Consider the following 18,536-nt stretch of genomic DNA (forward strand, 5'->3'; position numbering starts at 1 on the left):
TCAATTACTGGCCTGTGCTGATTGTAGATTTCACTTTAGGCAGCCGAATTGAGCTCAGACGTCATGGGCTAGTGAGGGAAAATGTAGCCATGGCTCATACTTTTAATTTCCATCTAGAAAAATCATGGGATAGAAATTTAACTTGGAGGGGTAGTGCGAACAGGGTAGTGTTGCATCGATTTTTCCCAGTATGCACTTGCGCCTGTTTGGTTAACTGAAAATGAATGTCCGGCGAGAAGTATAATGCAATAAATACTGCTTGCTTCATGCTATTGCCAGGGACAGATTTCTGCTCCCATTTGTATAAACATCGAATGAGTGAAGGATAGGAACAAGGAACAGCCCTTCAGGTCTGTGTTGCTATTCAATGAGATCATGGCTGGCCTGTGACCTAGCTCCGTATTTCCTTAATGCCTTTGGTTAACTTAAATCTTGATTGACTTATAATTAACAATTGATCTAGCATCAATTGCCATTTGCAGAAGAGATTTTCAAACTTCCACCACTTGGTGTGTTGAAGTTTCCTAGCTTCATTCCTGAAAGATCTGGCTCTAATTTTTAGACTATGCCCCCTAGGCCTAGACTTCCCAACCTGTGGAAATAGCTCTGTCCACCTACCCTATCTGTTCCCCTTTCATATTTTGAAAATATCAATCAAATCACTCTTTAAGTTCTAAATTCAAAGTAATATAACCCTGGTTGGTTTAACCTCTTATAATTAAACCCTTGGAGTCCAGGTATCATTCTGGGAAATCTATGCTGCACTCTCTCAAAGGTCAATATATCCTTGAGTTCAGTTCAAAGAATGAATAACCTGGTTCACGTGTGAACTGTAGGAATGCCACCAGTACCTACTGATCCTGCGTGAGTTAGTGCCTGCAAGAGAAAGTGTTGAAAGAAAATAAATTGTCATCTAATGCCAATGGAGCAGAATTTTTCTTTTCAAAAACTCACTCAAGATACAGAATCCCAGAATTACAGTGCAGAAGGAGGCCATTCAGCCCATCATGTCTGCACAGGCTCTCCAAAAGAGTAATTCACTTCGTGTCATTCCCCTGCCCCTGTAACCCTGCACATTCTTTCTTTTCAAATAACAGGCTAATTCCCTTTTGAATGCTTAATTGAACCCGCCTCCACCACACTCTCCCAGGCATTGCATTCCGGGCCTTAACCACTCGCTGCGTGAAAACTGTTTCCTAATGTTGCTTTTGTTTCTTTTACCAATTACTTTAAATCTGTGCCCCCTCGTTCTTGATCCCCTCACAAGTGGAAACAGTTTCTCCCTATCTATTCTGTCCAGACCCCTCATGATTTTGAACACCTCTATCCAATCTCCTACCAGCCACCTTTTCTCCAAAGAAGACAGCCCTAACTTCACCGATCTTCATAATTGAAGTTCCTCAGCCTTAGAACCATTTTTGTGAATTTTTTCTGCACTTTCTACTCATCCTAAAGTGCAGCACCCAGAACTGGATGCAATATGCCTGCTGAGGCTGAATTAATGTCTTGTACAAGTTCAACATAACCTCCTTGCTCTTGTTCTCTGCTCCTATTAATAAAGCCTAGGATACTGCATATTTTATTAACCACGCTCTCAACATGTCCTGCCACCTTCAATAACTTATACCCATATGCACCCCCTTTAGAATTGTACCCTTTATATTGTCTCTCGATGTTCTTCCTACCAAAATGAATCACTTCACACTCCTCTGCATTGAAGTTTATCTACTGCCTATCTGCCCCATTCCACTAACATGTCTATCTCCTTTGAGGTTCTACACTATCCTCCTCACAGTTCGCCATGCTTCCAAGTTTTGTATCACCTGTAAACTTTGAAATTGTGGCCTGTACACCACAGTCTAGGTCATTAATATATATCGGAAAAAGCAAGGGTCCCAACTCTGACCCTTGGGAAACTGCACAACAAACCTTCCTCCGTCCCAAAAAACATTATTAACCACTACTCTCTGTTTTCCTGTCACTCAGCCAATTCCATATCTCTGCTGCTACTGTCCATTTTATTTGAGACTCTGCTCAGAAGCCTGTTTGTAGCACTCTATCAAATATCTTCTGGAGGTCCATGTATACCACATCAACTGCAGTGCCCTCATCAGCCCTCTCTGTTACCTCTTCAAAAAACTCCCAGTTAGTTAAACACGAATTTCCCTTAAGAAATCCATGCTGAATTTCTTTAATCAGCTCGCATTTCTCCATGTGACTATTCATTCTGGCCCATACTTTGGGAATTGGATCAGTCATGGGCGATTGCATCGAATTTTCAACTTTATGATGCAGAAATGTAATGCCCATGGTATCGCTCTTGCCTCAAAAGTCATGGATTCAAATCCCACTCCAGAGAGACTTGGGGCTCCTGGTCCAGGCTGATACTCCAGTACAACACTGAGGGGGGTTCTGCATTATGTTTTGGATTAGTTGTTAAATCAAGGCCCAATCTGATCTTTAAAATGGACATCAAATATATCCCTTGGCAGTATTCAAAGACGAGCAGGTGTTCTGGGAAATATTTATCCTCCATCCAATATCATTGAACAGTATCTGGTCATTGTGTTGTTGCTGTTCAGGAGACCTTGCTGTGCGTAAATTGTCTATTTTTGTGACTACACTATAAAAGTACTGCACTGGTTGTGAAGTACTTTGGACATTGAGGCTGCAAAAGCCACAATAATAAATGCAAGTGTTTCTTTTACAATAATGGAATAAACTTTCACGTTAATTTCCTATCGACTATTAACATTATAACAGATCTGGGTTTAAAGCACTGCTACTGAACACAATGGTAAAACGTCAGCTTGTTTTGAGTTGATTTTTTTTTTGGTGAATCCCTTACCTACATGGATATATAGTTTAACAGTAGAGGATGTTAATGGGTCATTTTGCAGCAAGAGGCCACAGCAATAGGGTATCAGCACTTGGTCCAGAAGGATTTCAAACCAGTACTCTGTGAACTTTCAATTTTCGTGAGCACTGCTTTGATATACCAAATGCCAGGATTCATGTCTGCAAGTTGGTCTAAGTTGGTCGTCATGGGAGGTGGAAGTAGAAAATAGGTGTTTCTCAATTGGGAAGGTAAGCAAATAAGTAGGCAACCTGTTGCGGAATTTGTAGCTTCTGGTTACGGAATAACACAGAAGGAGGCCATTCAGCCCATCCTGCATGTGCCAACTGTTTGAAAGAGCTATTCAATTAGTCTCACTCAGCTGCTCTTTCCCTAAGACCTCCTAAGTTTCTACTTTTTCAGTATTTATCCAAATCCTTTTAATCAGAATTCGCACTTCAAAAAAAAATCTCTTCCTCTGGTTCTTTTAAGCAATTACCTTAAATCCCGGGCCCTTTAGTCACTGACCCTCCTGACTTTGGAAATAACCACTTATTTACTTTATCGAAACACATAATTAGTTTGAACACCATTATTCCTGCTGCTTCAGTGTCTATGCAAAACTGCAGTTTTCTGAGGTGATCTATCTGAATTGAAATGCGATTACTTGAATTGCAAACACTGGTGAAAATCACATAATTGAAAACCCTTAAATAGCACTCTGAGGAATAGTGAGTGATAGTCCTTGTCCAAATTTATTTAAATTTAAAGATAACAACATTTGCAAAGGCACAACAAGGGGGTAACCTGGCTTTTTGGACGCAGGGTTGGGTAAAGGATGAGGAGAGGAGAAATCTATTATAGGATCTGAAGTTTTCCCCAGAGACGGAGAGAGAGAGAGATTTTTATAGTTTTGCCTGTCCTGACTGTGGTTCTACATGAATGCTACAACTGGTGCTTTGTTGTGTGTCAATAATCCTATTATTTCAGAAACTGGAAGGGAAGACAAATTTGGCTGCCTTGACAAAGCATTAGTCACACTGCGATGCTTTGTGCACCTTCTGAATATTTAATGTGGATAACAGTGTTACGTTTTGATCAACAACACTGAATGAAACAAAGCTCTAGTCATGCTCACCTGCTGTAACTTATGAAGATGGTCTCTCCTGAACATTTGTTTCAGTTCCCGTTTCCACTGGCCACCAACTTCTTACATATTTGTCAAAAATAAATGTAGATTTTTTTTTCTTATTTCAGATTCTGATATTGATGCAGCCACTGCCATGATGCTGCTGAATTCTTCCCCTGAGGTGAAAGGAGCAGAATGTGAGTACACAGTACATTGCAATAGAAATATAAAGGTTTTTATTGCAGTGCGGCCTCCTCAGATATTGTTCTGTTGTGATGCAAGTCCTCGACGTTTATTCCATTTATTTTTTTCGTTTTTTTTTCTCTCTGCTCTGCTTCTTCCCTTGCACTCATGCAATCCTCAGTTGGGAAGTGGACCAACGTATGGATTTTTCCATGGTTGGATTCAATATCAGTCTGCCAGGTTTCCCACCTTTCTGCCAATTGAATCTGCCAGGACAGTGTAATTTGTAAGGTCCAAGTTAAGGTATACATTAAGTCAAGGTTTTTGTTTTGAAGTTGAGAAGGAGTACCATGTGTAAGCATCGGTGTATTCATTTCCACGCAGTAGGAATTTCTAATCCTCATTTGTCCTTGCCTCATTTTTCTAATCCTACGGCTTCAATTGTGACATTCTTTGATCTCTTGATAGATTCTTCTGGTAGCCTCCCACTTGTACACCATTGCAGCTGACTGATCAGTTTTAGCAATCCCTCTTGATAGATGTGGTAAAAGTTGTGGAGATTGCATATTTGTGATAAACATGTCCTTGCATAAATCTTTGCCTTGATTTCAATAATTCAGTCACTTCAAAACTACTGAAACATGAGTATAAAACATCTTGTTAGAAGGTCATCTCATCAAGGCTTGAGATCTGCTTCTGTCTCTATTAGAGCTTCAACCACTGTTGAGAAACATTTGTTATTTATGGAAGTTTGATTAAGTTCTTGTAGTAACCAGTAAAAAGAAGCAGTAAATCACTAACACTTTAAAGATGGCAAAAATATATGTGTTGTATCTAACAAAGCAAAAGGCAAAAAATCCTGCAGTTCTTGCTTCACTATTTAATGAGGTTGATATATTCAAGGCAAAGTCATTGGGATATAAATCCCTGGCTGTAAATGATGAACCAGGCTTCTTAATCTTTGCACTTGGAAATCATTTTATAAAAGAATGTTGTTTCAGTAACAGTAATGTGTATGGGGAAACCTGATAAATCAAATCTGCCCATGATCATGGCAAATTTGGAACAGATTCTATCCCTGGTTTTATATGCACTTATTAAGTTATTGTAATTATATCTTTTACAAAGAGAATTTATTTTATTTGTTAACCCACAGTAGTTTCTATGGTGTGTGTACATATCCTGCCCTACTCCTCTATGAAGAAAGACATTTGAAATCCAACATTATGCAATTGTGATGCTGTAAATTTGTTTTGACTGAGAACATCTTTTGACTAACGCCTACATAATAAATGATGTCTGTGTTCAAACCACTTGTGGGCGTTACTGCCTCCTAGCATTGCTAGAAAATAGATAATGGCTAATTTCTGTGAAGATGACTGTGGAACAGTGCGAGCGGGTGTATTTTTTGGGTCCGTTTTCTTCCCTCCTTCCTGATGACTAATTCCTTCCTGGGTTGCGCTTTGCGTTCTGGTACCTCACCACTGGGTTCTGAAGCAAACTGTATCACCCCTGTTGCTGCTAAGATCAGCCAAGTGGCTGCAAACTGGGATCAGACATTTTGCTTTTATTGGTATGCGTGGTTGAGCTAATCACTGGATAAACAGTTTGTATGGGAGGAGCCTGTACATTTTATTGTCTAATGCTGACAACTACATTTTTTGTGGTCAATTGTAAATCCAACTCATGTATGCATTTTACAGTCATTTTACAGTTTCACAGTTCACAGTTTTTTTCTGTTGCCAAAAGAAGTCTGAATTTGAGGGATTGATGCTTTTTTGAGAATCTTTTGTGCATCAAGGCCCATATTGCAGGTTACCGCAGAGACTCAGGAAGGAGTTTTGATTGAAAGGCAATAAGCTTGAATTTTAAATAGTAATGAATTAAAGGAAAAAAGATTTGGGAAGCTGTTTGTGAAGGATGGGTGGGAGGGTGGGCAGCTTTGGAGAATGTTGGAATAGTCAAGTCTGGAGCTGAGAATTTCGGCCACAGGTTATATTGCAGAGATAAATCGGTGATTGTTTTGATGGAGAGAATGTAGGATCAGAAGCTCAGCCCAGGGTTGTTGCTGATATTATGAACAACCTGCTTCAGCCTGAGGTAGTGACTGGGGGATACCTCTGTACACTTAAGAACTTATTCAAATTCAAATGAGCAACGTCTTGATCGGAAACTGGATCAAGTAAACCATGTTTTACTTTAATTTGCCCTGAAGAGTATTAAGAGTTCACCACATAATTTGGTACCGGAGTCACAGGTAGACCAGACCAAGTGGGGCTTCCTCAGAGGGCAATATTAAACCAGTTGAGTTTGATGGCAGTCTGTCAAAATACTATTTGAAATTCAGTTTCACAACTAGCCAAACTTCATAACTTGAGAATTGCACTCATGGTCTCTGGTTGATAGTCCAGTACCATAATCATTGAACTGAGTAAATGCTGATATATCAAGTCAAGGTAATGTGTGGCCTGGAGGTAATGGTGTACCCGTGACATTGCTGCTCATGCCTTTGACAGAGATCATGTTCCTGGGATGTGTTGACAAAGTAAATTGCAATTTGACATGGTGCCTTTAGTGGACAGTACATAATGCAGCCAAGGCATATTGATGGCAATGTGGATAGATGTTGAGTTTAATGGCAAGGTTTGCGATCAAACAGACAAAAGTGGAACGTGCCAAGTGTGGTTTATTTCAAGGCAACTGATCTCCATCACAACAGCGATAGAAGAATGAGAATTGACCCCACTGCTCCTGAGGCATGGAGAAAAATCAAGCTGGGCTCCCGCTCCTCCAGCCAATGGCCGCAAATGTGCATGTGGACATTGAGTAGAGTGAACTCAGGCTCCACTGTGATTCTATTGAATATGCATTTGTATCTACAACATTCAGTCATTCATTGATAGGCCACAAGTAGACTTGTCACCCAAGAAAGGCAGAAAACACCTTCATATTGATCCAAATGGTTTTGATATACCATCACAAGGCACATAGAACAGTACAGACCTGAAATTGGACTTTCGCTTTCCATCTTAAGAAAGATGGAAGAACTTGCATTTATATAAAACCTTGTATGTTCTTAGGGGTTTCCAAAGAGCTTCATAGCAAATGAGAAAACCTTTGGCTTGCAGTTATAGTAATACAGAAGAATAAGAATGCTACATGGGTTTGAGGGTGGAGGAGAGAGGTATGCTCTTCAGACAGAAGTCATTCCTATTTGTTTTGTTGTACATATAAAGAATAACGTATGGAAAGGTAAACAAATCCAGTTATGCTTACTAAACTGAGATACCATCAACTAATGTAATCATGTTTTAAATATATTTGTAGATGTGCATTGTGCCACTTGATGCTAATGTTGGGATGGATATTGCAAAGCAAGCTGGACACATACTGTAAAATGACATTACTGAATCTGCATTTACTCTGACCATATTAAAAATTGAGTAATGTTAGTTTCCTTTGGTGTTTGTTTCTCCTGAGATTGGCTACTTTTGGAATGATTCTTGTAACCTTCTCAACCAACATTTTCCACAAGGGATTTGTGCGAGTGCTGCTCACTCTTCTAGTTTCACAGCTCGGTAGAAGTACATGCTCCAGAGCTTTTAACTGATTTATTGTGTTACATGTTGCAGTCCATTGATTGTGATGCATAAATGGGGTCAGACAACTGACTGTTACTTTGTGCAAGCTTTTAGTTTCATCGAGTAATCAAAATGTGGAACCGCGGGTCAACTGATTAATGTTACAGTTCGACAAGTTTATATGAAGTACAGAATTTTCCAGTCAAAACCCAAGAATTATTTCACTGACATTTTCGTCTCCCAGATTAAAAACAAGTTAGTCAAACCCAGCCAGAAATAAATAATAACTTGCCAATTTTATTTTTTATTTATAGCTTGACTGATTACTTTGGATGCATCATTGAGCACATGGCTGACAGTAGTTGAATGTATCTTGGGTGTTACCCAACTTACTTGAATGTCGGATTTTCTTGTCCTGTGACATCTGGAAGTAAATTGTCATTTTCCTAATTTGTAGTTTTTTTTTCTGAAGTGTGCAGCTGAATTGTTAATGGGAGAAAGGGAATTTCTCCTTTAGCCCCTTTTGAGCGATGGTTTGTAAATAATTTCCTGCTTGTTGAAGAAACTAGTTGAGCACTTTTAAGGTGCTATCATTCCTGTAAATTTCATTTGATGATAGCTTTTAAAAGTACACAACTTGTACCAGTGTATGTTAATAACTTCTATAATGGTTGGTCGGCACCAGGGCAAGCAACTTTCTAATTTGCATCCACAGGTGTGCAGGCATTAAATGCACCTTGCGCTTTGAAATTCTTGCTGTCAGTTAATTGTATTACAAGATAGGAAAGTTTTATACCTGTGTCGGGTTAACAGAAGAAAATTTGATCTCAGATTTATGATACCTGTACAATAATTTTCAATGAAATAAATCCTGAGAAGTTATCATCAAATTATCATAGTATATAAAACCCTGAGTATTTTAATAGGTGAATGTTATACCTATTATGGCAGCAAGGAATCCCTTATCTTGACCTTTCCTTACTTTCTCTCTAGGAGATCATGACTTAATCTCTTCTGTGTCCCAACATATTCTTCCTTTATCATGTTTCAGATTCTCTACCAGATTTTGTTTGAAGTCTGTTTTGATTTTATTTCCAGGAAAACTAATGACTCGAACGGTAGCGTTAGTCAAAGCAGGAAACTGTTGCCTCAGAGGAAGATTTACGGCAAACTGTATAAAAACAATATTGTTTCACCTTTGGGACGTGGATTAGAATCCAGCCCCCGAGGAGAAGCAGGACTCCTTTCACTAGTGGTTGCCAATAACACTCAGTGAAATTAGTATTGTGATTTGTTTCAATCCAGCTCCTAGTTGTTTGCAATCCTCAGTGCAAAAGTTGGTAATGGATAATTGACACACATTTAGCAATGAACTTTGGTTAAAGGCAAACTTATTTTGAGGGAGGCAATTGGGCAGAATTTTAAAAATATATACAGCACACCTTTTAAAAATGTGCTAGGATAGATTTATTTAACGTTTTCTGAAAGAAAATGCTTAGATTTCTATAGGTTGAAAGGTAATTAGTAGACATTTGACATGTTAGTTCTCTTGTCCAGATTTGTATCAACTCAATTGACACATTCATTCTGTTCACTGGCTCAAGGAGCGCTGGTGTTCATGTCCAGGGACAAGCAGAAATGTTATTTGTGAACTTTCGTGGCCTTAGAAGGGCCAATTCTTTGTGTTTTCCAACACGTATTTACTCTGAGAAATATTTTTCTTTAAATGAAATCTAGATCCTGGAAAAATCTATCTGCCGAAGTGTCTGAACCAGGAGCCTTATTTTAAAAAAAAGCTCCCACTGTTTTAAATACTAAGTTATAATAAAGATCATCCTGTTTAAAGTCCTGAAACCCTTTGTAGTATCAGATGAAAATTTTGTCCGCCTGCACAAGCTGTCATTGAAATGTTGCACGAGAGGAAATTTCTGTTCTTGCTAATCAATTCAAGTTAGCACTGACTTACTATGGCCTAGGAGGATCAAACGACAATGTATTGTTACTCAAGAGCAGGAGGAGACAACCCATTCTATTTGTACACTGTTGCATTCTAGTACCTGTCCAAGGCCAGCTTAACTCTTTCTGATGTGAAGAGCATATGAATTTTGCTCAAGTGCAGATAATGAATAGTGTTGACATGCATAAAAAGCTATGCTGTCTAGGTGTGTGAAGTTCTCATGTGTCTGTAGAAAATATCAAACAAAAATTATACACCATGTTCTTTCAAGTATTTGTCTAGAAAGAATATCCAAGGCTAAGCATGAGGTTGAAGTATTGATTGTGGGAGCAATTTGGGGTGATGAATTAAGTGTATCGAACATTAAAATGTATTGTGCTTTTTTTAAACTGTGTTTTGGTTCCCATGTACGATATGAAAATAATGGCACTGACCATGAAGATACAAACAAAGCAGAGAAAGCATATATGTACAGCTCTAATACTGTGGCAGAAACTCAAAATAAACACATTGCACAACGTAGTGGTCAGTATTTAATTTCTTTTGAGAATATCCTTATGAATTAATGGACAGACATTTTATCAAGGTATCAGTATAATGCAAAGTAAATAACCTGGAAGAGACTCAAACAGGAGCATTCTCAAAATATTACAGTAGGAAAACACCATGCTGATTGAGATTTACATACAATAATGGCATTCATGAATGCAATCCGATGCAAGCAAAAGCAGAAAAAAAAATCCACTTTTGCTATTGATTCATGCATTATACTTAGTTAAAAGACCGCCCTGGGCATTGTGAATGTTAGCCACAATATTGAAGCAAACTCTTGTGATATATTTTACTTAAATGGATGAAGTGTTAATAGTATTATGTATTAATTTTATTTTCTAGACATGTTGCCTGAAATGGTGTAGAAAAGTTTGGGTTCTGTAACTGTGGATTCCTCTAACATTGTAGTTCTTCTCCTATACAGATGCTGTGGGAGTTATGCCAAATGGAGGTCGAGCGTACACTCGAGGGCCATTCATGGGGATGAAGCCACTGCCAATCAATAGCATTGGGAGTATGGCTGCTGCAGTAAGGTAAAAAGTTAGCACTTATCTCCCATCACTTAAATGTTGGAATTGAAGTACTCAGCCTTCTTAAGTCAGGTGGCCACATGACTTCTAATGAAGCTGTAAAACATTCTGGATGTAAATTCTATAATGTTGCACAATAGTAAGAGGTAGAACTTTGGAGAAGCACGCTATTGATAAATGATCTGCTTCAATTTCTCCCAAACCTACAAACAGAGCGAGCTTCATTTTGTGCCTGGCAAGTTGTATCCACCTCAAGCTATTACACCTGGCCTTCTGTGTTTCAGGTCAACCACTTATCTATGCTTGTGTCTTACAACATTTCCAATTATTATCCTTTCATTTAGTGCTATGTAATGAAATCTCATGAAACTGTTAGAAATGTAAATTTGAATTCCAGCTAAATTACTTTGTATTTTCCACTTTGACTAACCTAACTCTGAATTTGCTGAAAGGAGAAGTCTAAAATATTACCTCCCCATCCACTGCAGATCCACTGGACAGATATAAATAGGTGGCTATTTCAGTTGCTGTAATAGTGCCCTCTATTAACCCCATATGCCCCACAAAATGGTTGGAAGATGGTTGGGTTGGGGTTTAAAAATTATAAAATGTGAACCTGTCCCCAACCTGCCATGTAAGCACCTGATGCTGTTTTTGTAATGATTGCTTTTCATGACTTGCCTTTGAGAGGTGGGGCAGTTCGTGAACATGTTTATATCGGGGTTCTGCAGTGCAATTGTGAGCCTAATTTAAATTGATAACCGTTGCTGCCGTGGGTTTTCCAAGGTTGGTGGAACCCAGCAGCGACAGTGAGCTGGAAGCTGCTGGCTCAAGAAAATAAGTGACTTTTACAGTGCACCTTGTGGACCAAAATAAACAGTCGTGTTCCCCTGGTCCCTCAGGAAGTCTTCGGCCTCTCTAACCACCACCCCCCCCTGCATTTCGCAATCTCACCTCTCCCTTGCTGTGTTTGCAAACCTCCTCCACCCCAACCTTTTGCTTCCACTCTCCTGTGCTGGCCCTTTTCTTCTCCGCACCTCCCAGCCCAGTCTCCCACTCCCTCCCTCCAGTGACGGCCTCTTTTCCCTCCACACTGGAGATCACAATGGTCTCTCCACTCGCAAGCCCTGATCTCTTGCTCCTTCCCTTCCTGATTACCTGGGATTGTCCCTGAATGCGGCCTCCTGCCGGCCAGCCTGTTGGTTTGGCTGGCAGTCAGGCAAGAACTGGAAGAAAAAGACCATAATAAGGAGCCCCACACCCTCAGTCTTGGTTGGTATTCCCTGCACTACCTACCATTAAACACAGAGTACAATGATTTGAATTCCTTGTTTAGCTGTTATTTTAGTCAGCTACACTAGATTAAGTCTTGAGTGCAACCATATTAGTAAGTATTTTTAGTTTTCATTAGGGCAGGATAAAGTCAAACATGTGCATTGTGGTTATGCAGTATTGATGCTGCCAGCTCCTGGCCACAAAATCTCGGCATGTTCACTAAGGTTGACTGCCAGGAAGTTGTAGTTTATGGCTTCTGGCTTTTACAAATGTGGCAAGTTTAATCTGGTTTGCTGTGGGTTGTAACCTACATGTGGGGAATTAGTGGCAACATCCAAATATATATAGCCATGAAGTTTGAACATTGACCAAACATTTTTATTTTGTAAACAAAAAATATTTATGTTACAACTCTCTAGGGATTGAAATAACATTTTTATGGTAAGATCTTCCCTGCCTAGCAGTTTTGTCCTCGGTGTCCTGCTTTATTTCGCAGTTTTCCCACATGATGCTATACTTTAGAAAAAAAATGCTGCAATTCATAATATAGCCTCTCACCATTTAACCCTCGGGGCACAGTTTGAAAAAAGGAGCTCTCCAATTTAAGACTGAGATGAAGAAGAATTTCTTCTCAGAGGGTTGTTAGTCTTTGGAAATCTCCCACAGAGAGCGATGGAGCCTGGGTCATTGAATATATTCAAGGCTGAGTTAGAGTTTTGATTGACAAGTGAGTCGAGAGTTATGGGGGACAGGCAGAAAAATGGAGTTAAGACCCCGATCAGATCATCCACGAACTTATTGAGTGGTGGAGTGGGTTCAAAGGGCTGAATGGCCTACTGCTGCTATTTCTTTGATCTTAATAATACAAACATTTTCATTGCTTGCAAACTACAGCCTCGCATGGCATTGCCCTTTGTATAGATTTGAATATCATTTACAGTACATTGCACCAACATATTGTTATGACCACAGCCGATGTTAATTGCTGAGCAAACCAAATCCCAGAGGGAAACTTGGCTTACAGGCCATACCCTTTGATTGTATTCTGAAAACAAGAAGGAGACATACAGATCTCAGCAGTAAGAAGTCCAGTAACACTTTTGGGATTTTAAAAATTATAAGTAAAAGTTTTATTAACAAGAATAAAAGAAAACTTAAGCACACAGGACTACAGATACACCGTTAAACTTAGCCTTACAAAACATTCCCCCAAAAAGACACTTTACTTGGTCAGACCCACAAGTAAACATCTCCCTGGCAACACTCCCTTATAGATGTTTAACTTTTAAAAATCCAGTAATATTACCCAAGGCAAACTGCTGGAGCTTTAATAAAGGCATATCACATGATCTGTAACACTCTTCCACTCTGCTGTGATAATCCAAGCTTCAGAATAAAACTGCTTTTTGCAGCTCAAGACTTTACTAGTTTGACTGGATGGTTGATTCAAACTGCATCCCCTCTCAGCTCACAGCTCCAGCTGCTACATCTCATACCTCCAGCTCAACAGCCCAACAGCTCAAGCAGCTACAGCCCAACTAAGCTCTCCACAGTAACTCTAAAATACAATTTTTCCCTTTATATCAGGTTCCATTGTTTTCACACCTCTTTGAAACTCAAACCCTTCCAAATATAAGATCATTCATGTTTCCAACTTGTCTTTGCTTTCAGGTCAATAAAATATAATATTCCCCCCCTTCTGTTTACCTATGCAATTCCTGCAAGATGCAGACATGTTTCTTTTCACCTATGACTCCCCTTGGATATTCAAGCAAACTTTCCACTTATCCAAAAATGCCAATGTTAGATCTAACCTATTCACTTGTACCTCAAACCTAACACCTCTATCCTTTCCATGTTTTCAACCCCCCAGACAACCTGTCTCCTATTAACCTCTGCCCAGTTTAATTAAATCATACACACACACACACACACACACACACGTATATACACACATGCAAAGCCTTTTCACAGAATGACTGAATATCCCCCAAAAATATATTTTAAAAATCAATTTCGCATAATATATGTAAAATAACAGAAATGCACTGAGCCAGCTGTGTTTGCTGCTCCAAGAATTAAACCATATGCAAAAATTCAGGATGAGTAAGCAAGTGATTACACAGCCATCCCACCATGTTTCAGGATGACTTTTTCGAAACCCAGTATGCTCCATGGTTTCTAAATTAGCATTGTTTCATTGACTGATACAAAGCCATTTGGCTCACTGGGCCTGCCGTGACTCTTTCGAAGAGTTGGCCATTTAGTTCTACTTACCCTCTCTCCCCATGACCCTGCAGAATTTGTCCACTTCTCTTTTGCATCCATCACTTTTTCCAGACAGTTTATTCCAGGTCATCATGAATCGCTGAGTGAATAAAATGCTCCTTGCCCTCAACTCCGGCCCTTTTTGCCAATTGTCATACATCTGCTCACTGACTCTTCTGCCGGTAGAAACAGTTTCTCCTTATTTACTCTATTAAAACTCTTCAAGATTTTGAATACCCCTATTAATTCTCTCCTTAATCTTTGCTCCAAGGAAAACAACCCCAGCTTCTCTAGTCTTCCAAGGTTCCTCGTCCCTGGTACCATTTTCTTAAATCTCCCCTGCATGCTCTCCAGGGCATTGATATCCTTCCTCAAGTGCCGTGCCCAGAATTGAACACAGTACTTCAGCTCGGTCAAAATTACTGTGGGTGTACCTAAACCACATGGGCTGCAGCAGTTCGAGAAGGCAGCTCACCACCACCTTCTCAAGGACAACTAGGGATGGGCAATAAATGCTGGCCCAGCCAGTGAAGCCCACGTCCTGTGAATGAATTTTTTTTTTAAAAAGCTGCAGCCCAACTAGGGATTATAAAGGTTTGGTATAACATTCCTACTTTTGTATTCTATGCATCTCATTATAAAGCCACGGATCCCTTTTTTTTTGTCAGCCTTCTGAACTTATCCTCTGTTCCTGTATTTTCGCCAACCATGTAACTGACTTAATGTATTTAAACTTGTAAAGTCTATCAACACAATAACCAAAATATTGTCTACTTAATATTAAGAGTAAACATTGAGAGCATAAAGCAGTTCTAGTATTTTGTAACCTCTTCCAGAGGCAGCAGATGGCTTACATCCTCATGCTACTGGTTGGCTTCCAGTTTTCCCTTTCTTTTTGTCTGTTGTGAGGACTACTGAAGTAATAAATTGCAATAACGTCGTAATATTTACATGCAACTTGAATGAGTTTATCAGGTGTTAAATATAGAAATAGGTTTATTTTAATTATCTGTGCCTCAATAGATTTAAATGTGTGCTCCCTCTGGAATTTATTTCACACTTTTTTGATAATTTAGCTATATACCAACTTATTTAGGACACCCCTTCTTGAGCTATTACTGTTCTAAGTAGATGATTCTTTTAATGAAATCTCAGCTAAAAATGCTTTTTATTCAACATAATCCAATTGTGAGAAAAGTATTAGTTGTCACGCAAAGTGTAATTCTAACCTCTTTTTAATATTTTACATTACAACAGTTCTCTGTATTTAAATTAATATGAAAGCTACAATATATAATTAGTGACATGAACTGCCTGCATAATGGGACTAACCTTAAAACATATCCACACATTTAAAGTTAACAAATGCATTAGTACTTTAGTATCATGTACAAAGACAACATAATTTTTCATGTTTTCATTATTAATCTCAGCTTGTTATATTCTCATAATCTTTTGGGGTGTTTTGCTTTCTTAAATGCATTATATCAATGTAGTTGTATTTATATAAATGTGTTCCTAATATATTTTGCTTATAATTTCATACAGAATAGATCTGCACTCATGTAAACAAAGCAATGATGTTATGCACCATAGTGGGTTCTAAGCTTAACATTTTAAATGGTGCTCAGTATTGTTGCCTAAGTCAAAATTTCAGTAAAAGCTCTCTTTCTGCTGGTTATCAGTACTGTATAGCGATGTAGCATGTTAATTCAGATTTGGTCCTAGATAATGAAAACTAAAAGTTTCACAGTTGCATACCTGAGTGTTAACTTTGGTGAGTATTCAACTTCTCAGATAACTAGAAGAACCAAGTGGAATTGAGTATCAAGGTATTGACAATGTGACACAAAAACAATGGATGTGGGTTGCTAAGTTGAAAATTATGCTGCGCCAGTACAATAACAAAATTGAAATTTTGGCATACCAATTTTATTTACATAAATAAAGGCCATAAATGTAAGGTAGTTGCTAAAATATCCAATGAGGAATTCAGGAGAAACTTATTTCGCAGAATGTGGAACTTGCTACCACATGGATTGGTTGAGGTGAATAGTGTTATTGTCTTTAAGAGGAAGCTAGTTAAGTGCACAAGGCAGAAAGAAGTGAAATAGATGGGTAAGATGAAATAGTGCATGAAGAGGCTGAGGTAGAGCATAAATGCCAGAACCGACCAGTTGGCCCAAATGGCCTATGTCTGTGCTGTAAATTCTATGTAATTTCTTTTTAGAGCCTACCACACCCCTCACTAATTTTCCTGAGTGACATGTAGAATTTAAAACTGCGGTTTATGAGGGGACCCTAGGGAGCTGCTTGGGTCAACAGATTTCTGTTCGCATGTTGGCAGGTTCTGATTTCTCCCCCCCACCTCTATTTATTGAAATATTAGCATGTTGATTTGGTTATTTGCTAACTTTTTTTTTAAAATCCCATATTGATCATTTTGGGAATGTGATATTGTCTTTCTGAAGTTGAGACAAGGAACTCTGCAAGGGCTTGTCTATACAGAATTCACAGAATCACACAGTGCGGAAGAGGCCCTTCGGCTCATCGAGTCTGCACCGACACGTGAGAAACACCTGACCTACCTATCTAACCCCATTTACCAGCACTTGGCCCATAGACTTGAATGTTATGATGTGTCAGGTGCTCATCCAGGTACTTTTTAAAGGATGTGAGGCAACTCGCCTCCACCACCCTCCCAGGCTGTGCATTCCAGACCGTCACCACCCTCTGGGTAAAAAAGTTTTTCCTCACATCCCCCCTAAACCTCCTGCCCCTCACCTTGAACTTATGTCCCCTTGTGACTGACCCTTCAACTAAGGGGAACAGCTGCTCCCTATCCACTCTGTCCATGCCCCTTATGATCTTGTACACCTCAATCAGATCGCCCCTCAGTCTTCTCTGCTCCAACAAAAACAACCCAAGTCTATCCAACCTCTCTTCATAACTTAAATGTTTCATCCCAGGCAACATCCTGGTGAATCTCCTCTGCACCCTCTCCGGTGCAATCACATCCTTCCTATAATGTGGCGACCAGAACTGCACACAGTGCTCCAGCTGTGGCCTCACCAAGGTTCCATACAACTCCAACATGACCTCCCTACTTTTGTAATCTATACCTCGATTGATAAAGGCAAGTGTGCCATATGCCTTTTTCACCACCCCACTAACATGCCCCTCCGCCTGGATCCTGGTTACATGACAGTAGATGTTCTAGTTGATGCATCTCTGAAACAGTGATACTAATCTGCTGCAGAAATGGTAAATGGGGCATTGGATATGAGTGGGAGAGGATGTGATTCTAATTGTTCATGAGTCCCACTGCTATTGAACCCTGCCTTCAGCAGGTTATCTTTGATATTGTATGTGCACTGGAAAAGCAACACAGTTTTGAATATAGAGTGTCCTGATGTTCCATCAGGCAGTGGGCAGGCTATGAGAGTTACTGGGGGTCAGTTGGCACAGTTGGTTTGATGGCCTGGATGGTTCAGATTGTGTTAATAGCATGGGGTTCGATCTCCGTTCCAGTTCAGGTGGATTTTGGACCTGCCTCCTTGCCCTACCATAGTGGAGATCATTCAGCTGCAAGTCGGACCTGCCTTCGGGCAGAGAACTCAAAAAGAATAATCCTCCTTCTGTAATATTGTTTCAGAAGCCGCTAACAATTTTTCAGGAATTTTACATAAAAATTCATTAAGTGTGTTTTTATAACAGTCCTTTCATGTTACTGATTAGAACTAGAAATAGAACAACTACCCACTTCACTCAGTGTCATGTTAGAGCAGCAAACATTCACACTTCATTTGAAATGTTTACCAATAATTATAATGCATTGATTAATTTTGCCCCAGTTTCGGGAAACTGAAAATATGTTTATATTTGTTATTATATTGGGTTAAAAAAAAACCCTGAATTAAAGGATTATTCTTTGAGTAGAATAGCGTGTTCTCTTTCACTGCCATTAGGAAGCTAGCCAAGTTTCCCAGTCACCCTGAATATTCCACTTTTCCGCACATTTATTCTCCACAGATTAACATTCTGTTGTGTGAACATCTGTAGGTATTCTCATTTATCAAATATTTTCTGACTTCTTGTTCCGTTATGTGAAATGATAAAATTTTAATGTTCCTCATTTCTTAACCATTTCCCCTACAGTTTAAAATGGGACAAATCAGAGCCAGGGAACTATAAGCCTATCAGCCTCATATCCGTTATTGGTAAG

At 39.3% G+C, this 18,536-nt stretch overlaps 1 protein-coding gene across 13 annotated transcripts in view; it reads left to right on the top strand.

The window, feature by feature from the left end:
- foxn3 (forkhead box N3) overlaps positions 1-18,536 on the top strand; it is a 341,543-nt gene that overhangs the window by 313,723 nt on the left and 9,284 nt on the right. For 9 of the 13 annotated variants that reach the window (XR_013579427.1, XR_013579425.1, XR_013579426.1 and 6 more), the window contains 2 exons: positions 4,094-4,162; positions 10,663-10,771. Coding sequence is in view for 10 of the 13 variants with exons in the window: in XM_078562050.1 (XP_078418176.1) it covers positions 4,094-4,162; positions 10,663-10,771 (178 nt within the window). In the remaining 3 variants the exon portion in view is untranslated. The remainder of the gene's footprint in view (positions 1-4,093; positions 4,163-10,662; positions 10,772-18,536) is intronic. The other 4 variants (XM_078562056.1, XM_078562057.1, XM_078562055.1 and 1 more) reach the window with 1 other exon arrangement.

This window comes from Cetorhinus maximus, chromosome 18 (genome assembly GCF_964194155.1).
Source record: "Cetorhinus maximus chromosome 18, sCetMax3.hap1.1, whole genome shotgun sequence".
Classification (NCBI taxonomy): Eukaryota; Metazoa; Chordata; class Chondrichthyes; order Lamniformes; family Cetorhinidae; genus Cetorhinus; species Cetorhinus maximus.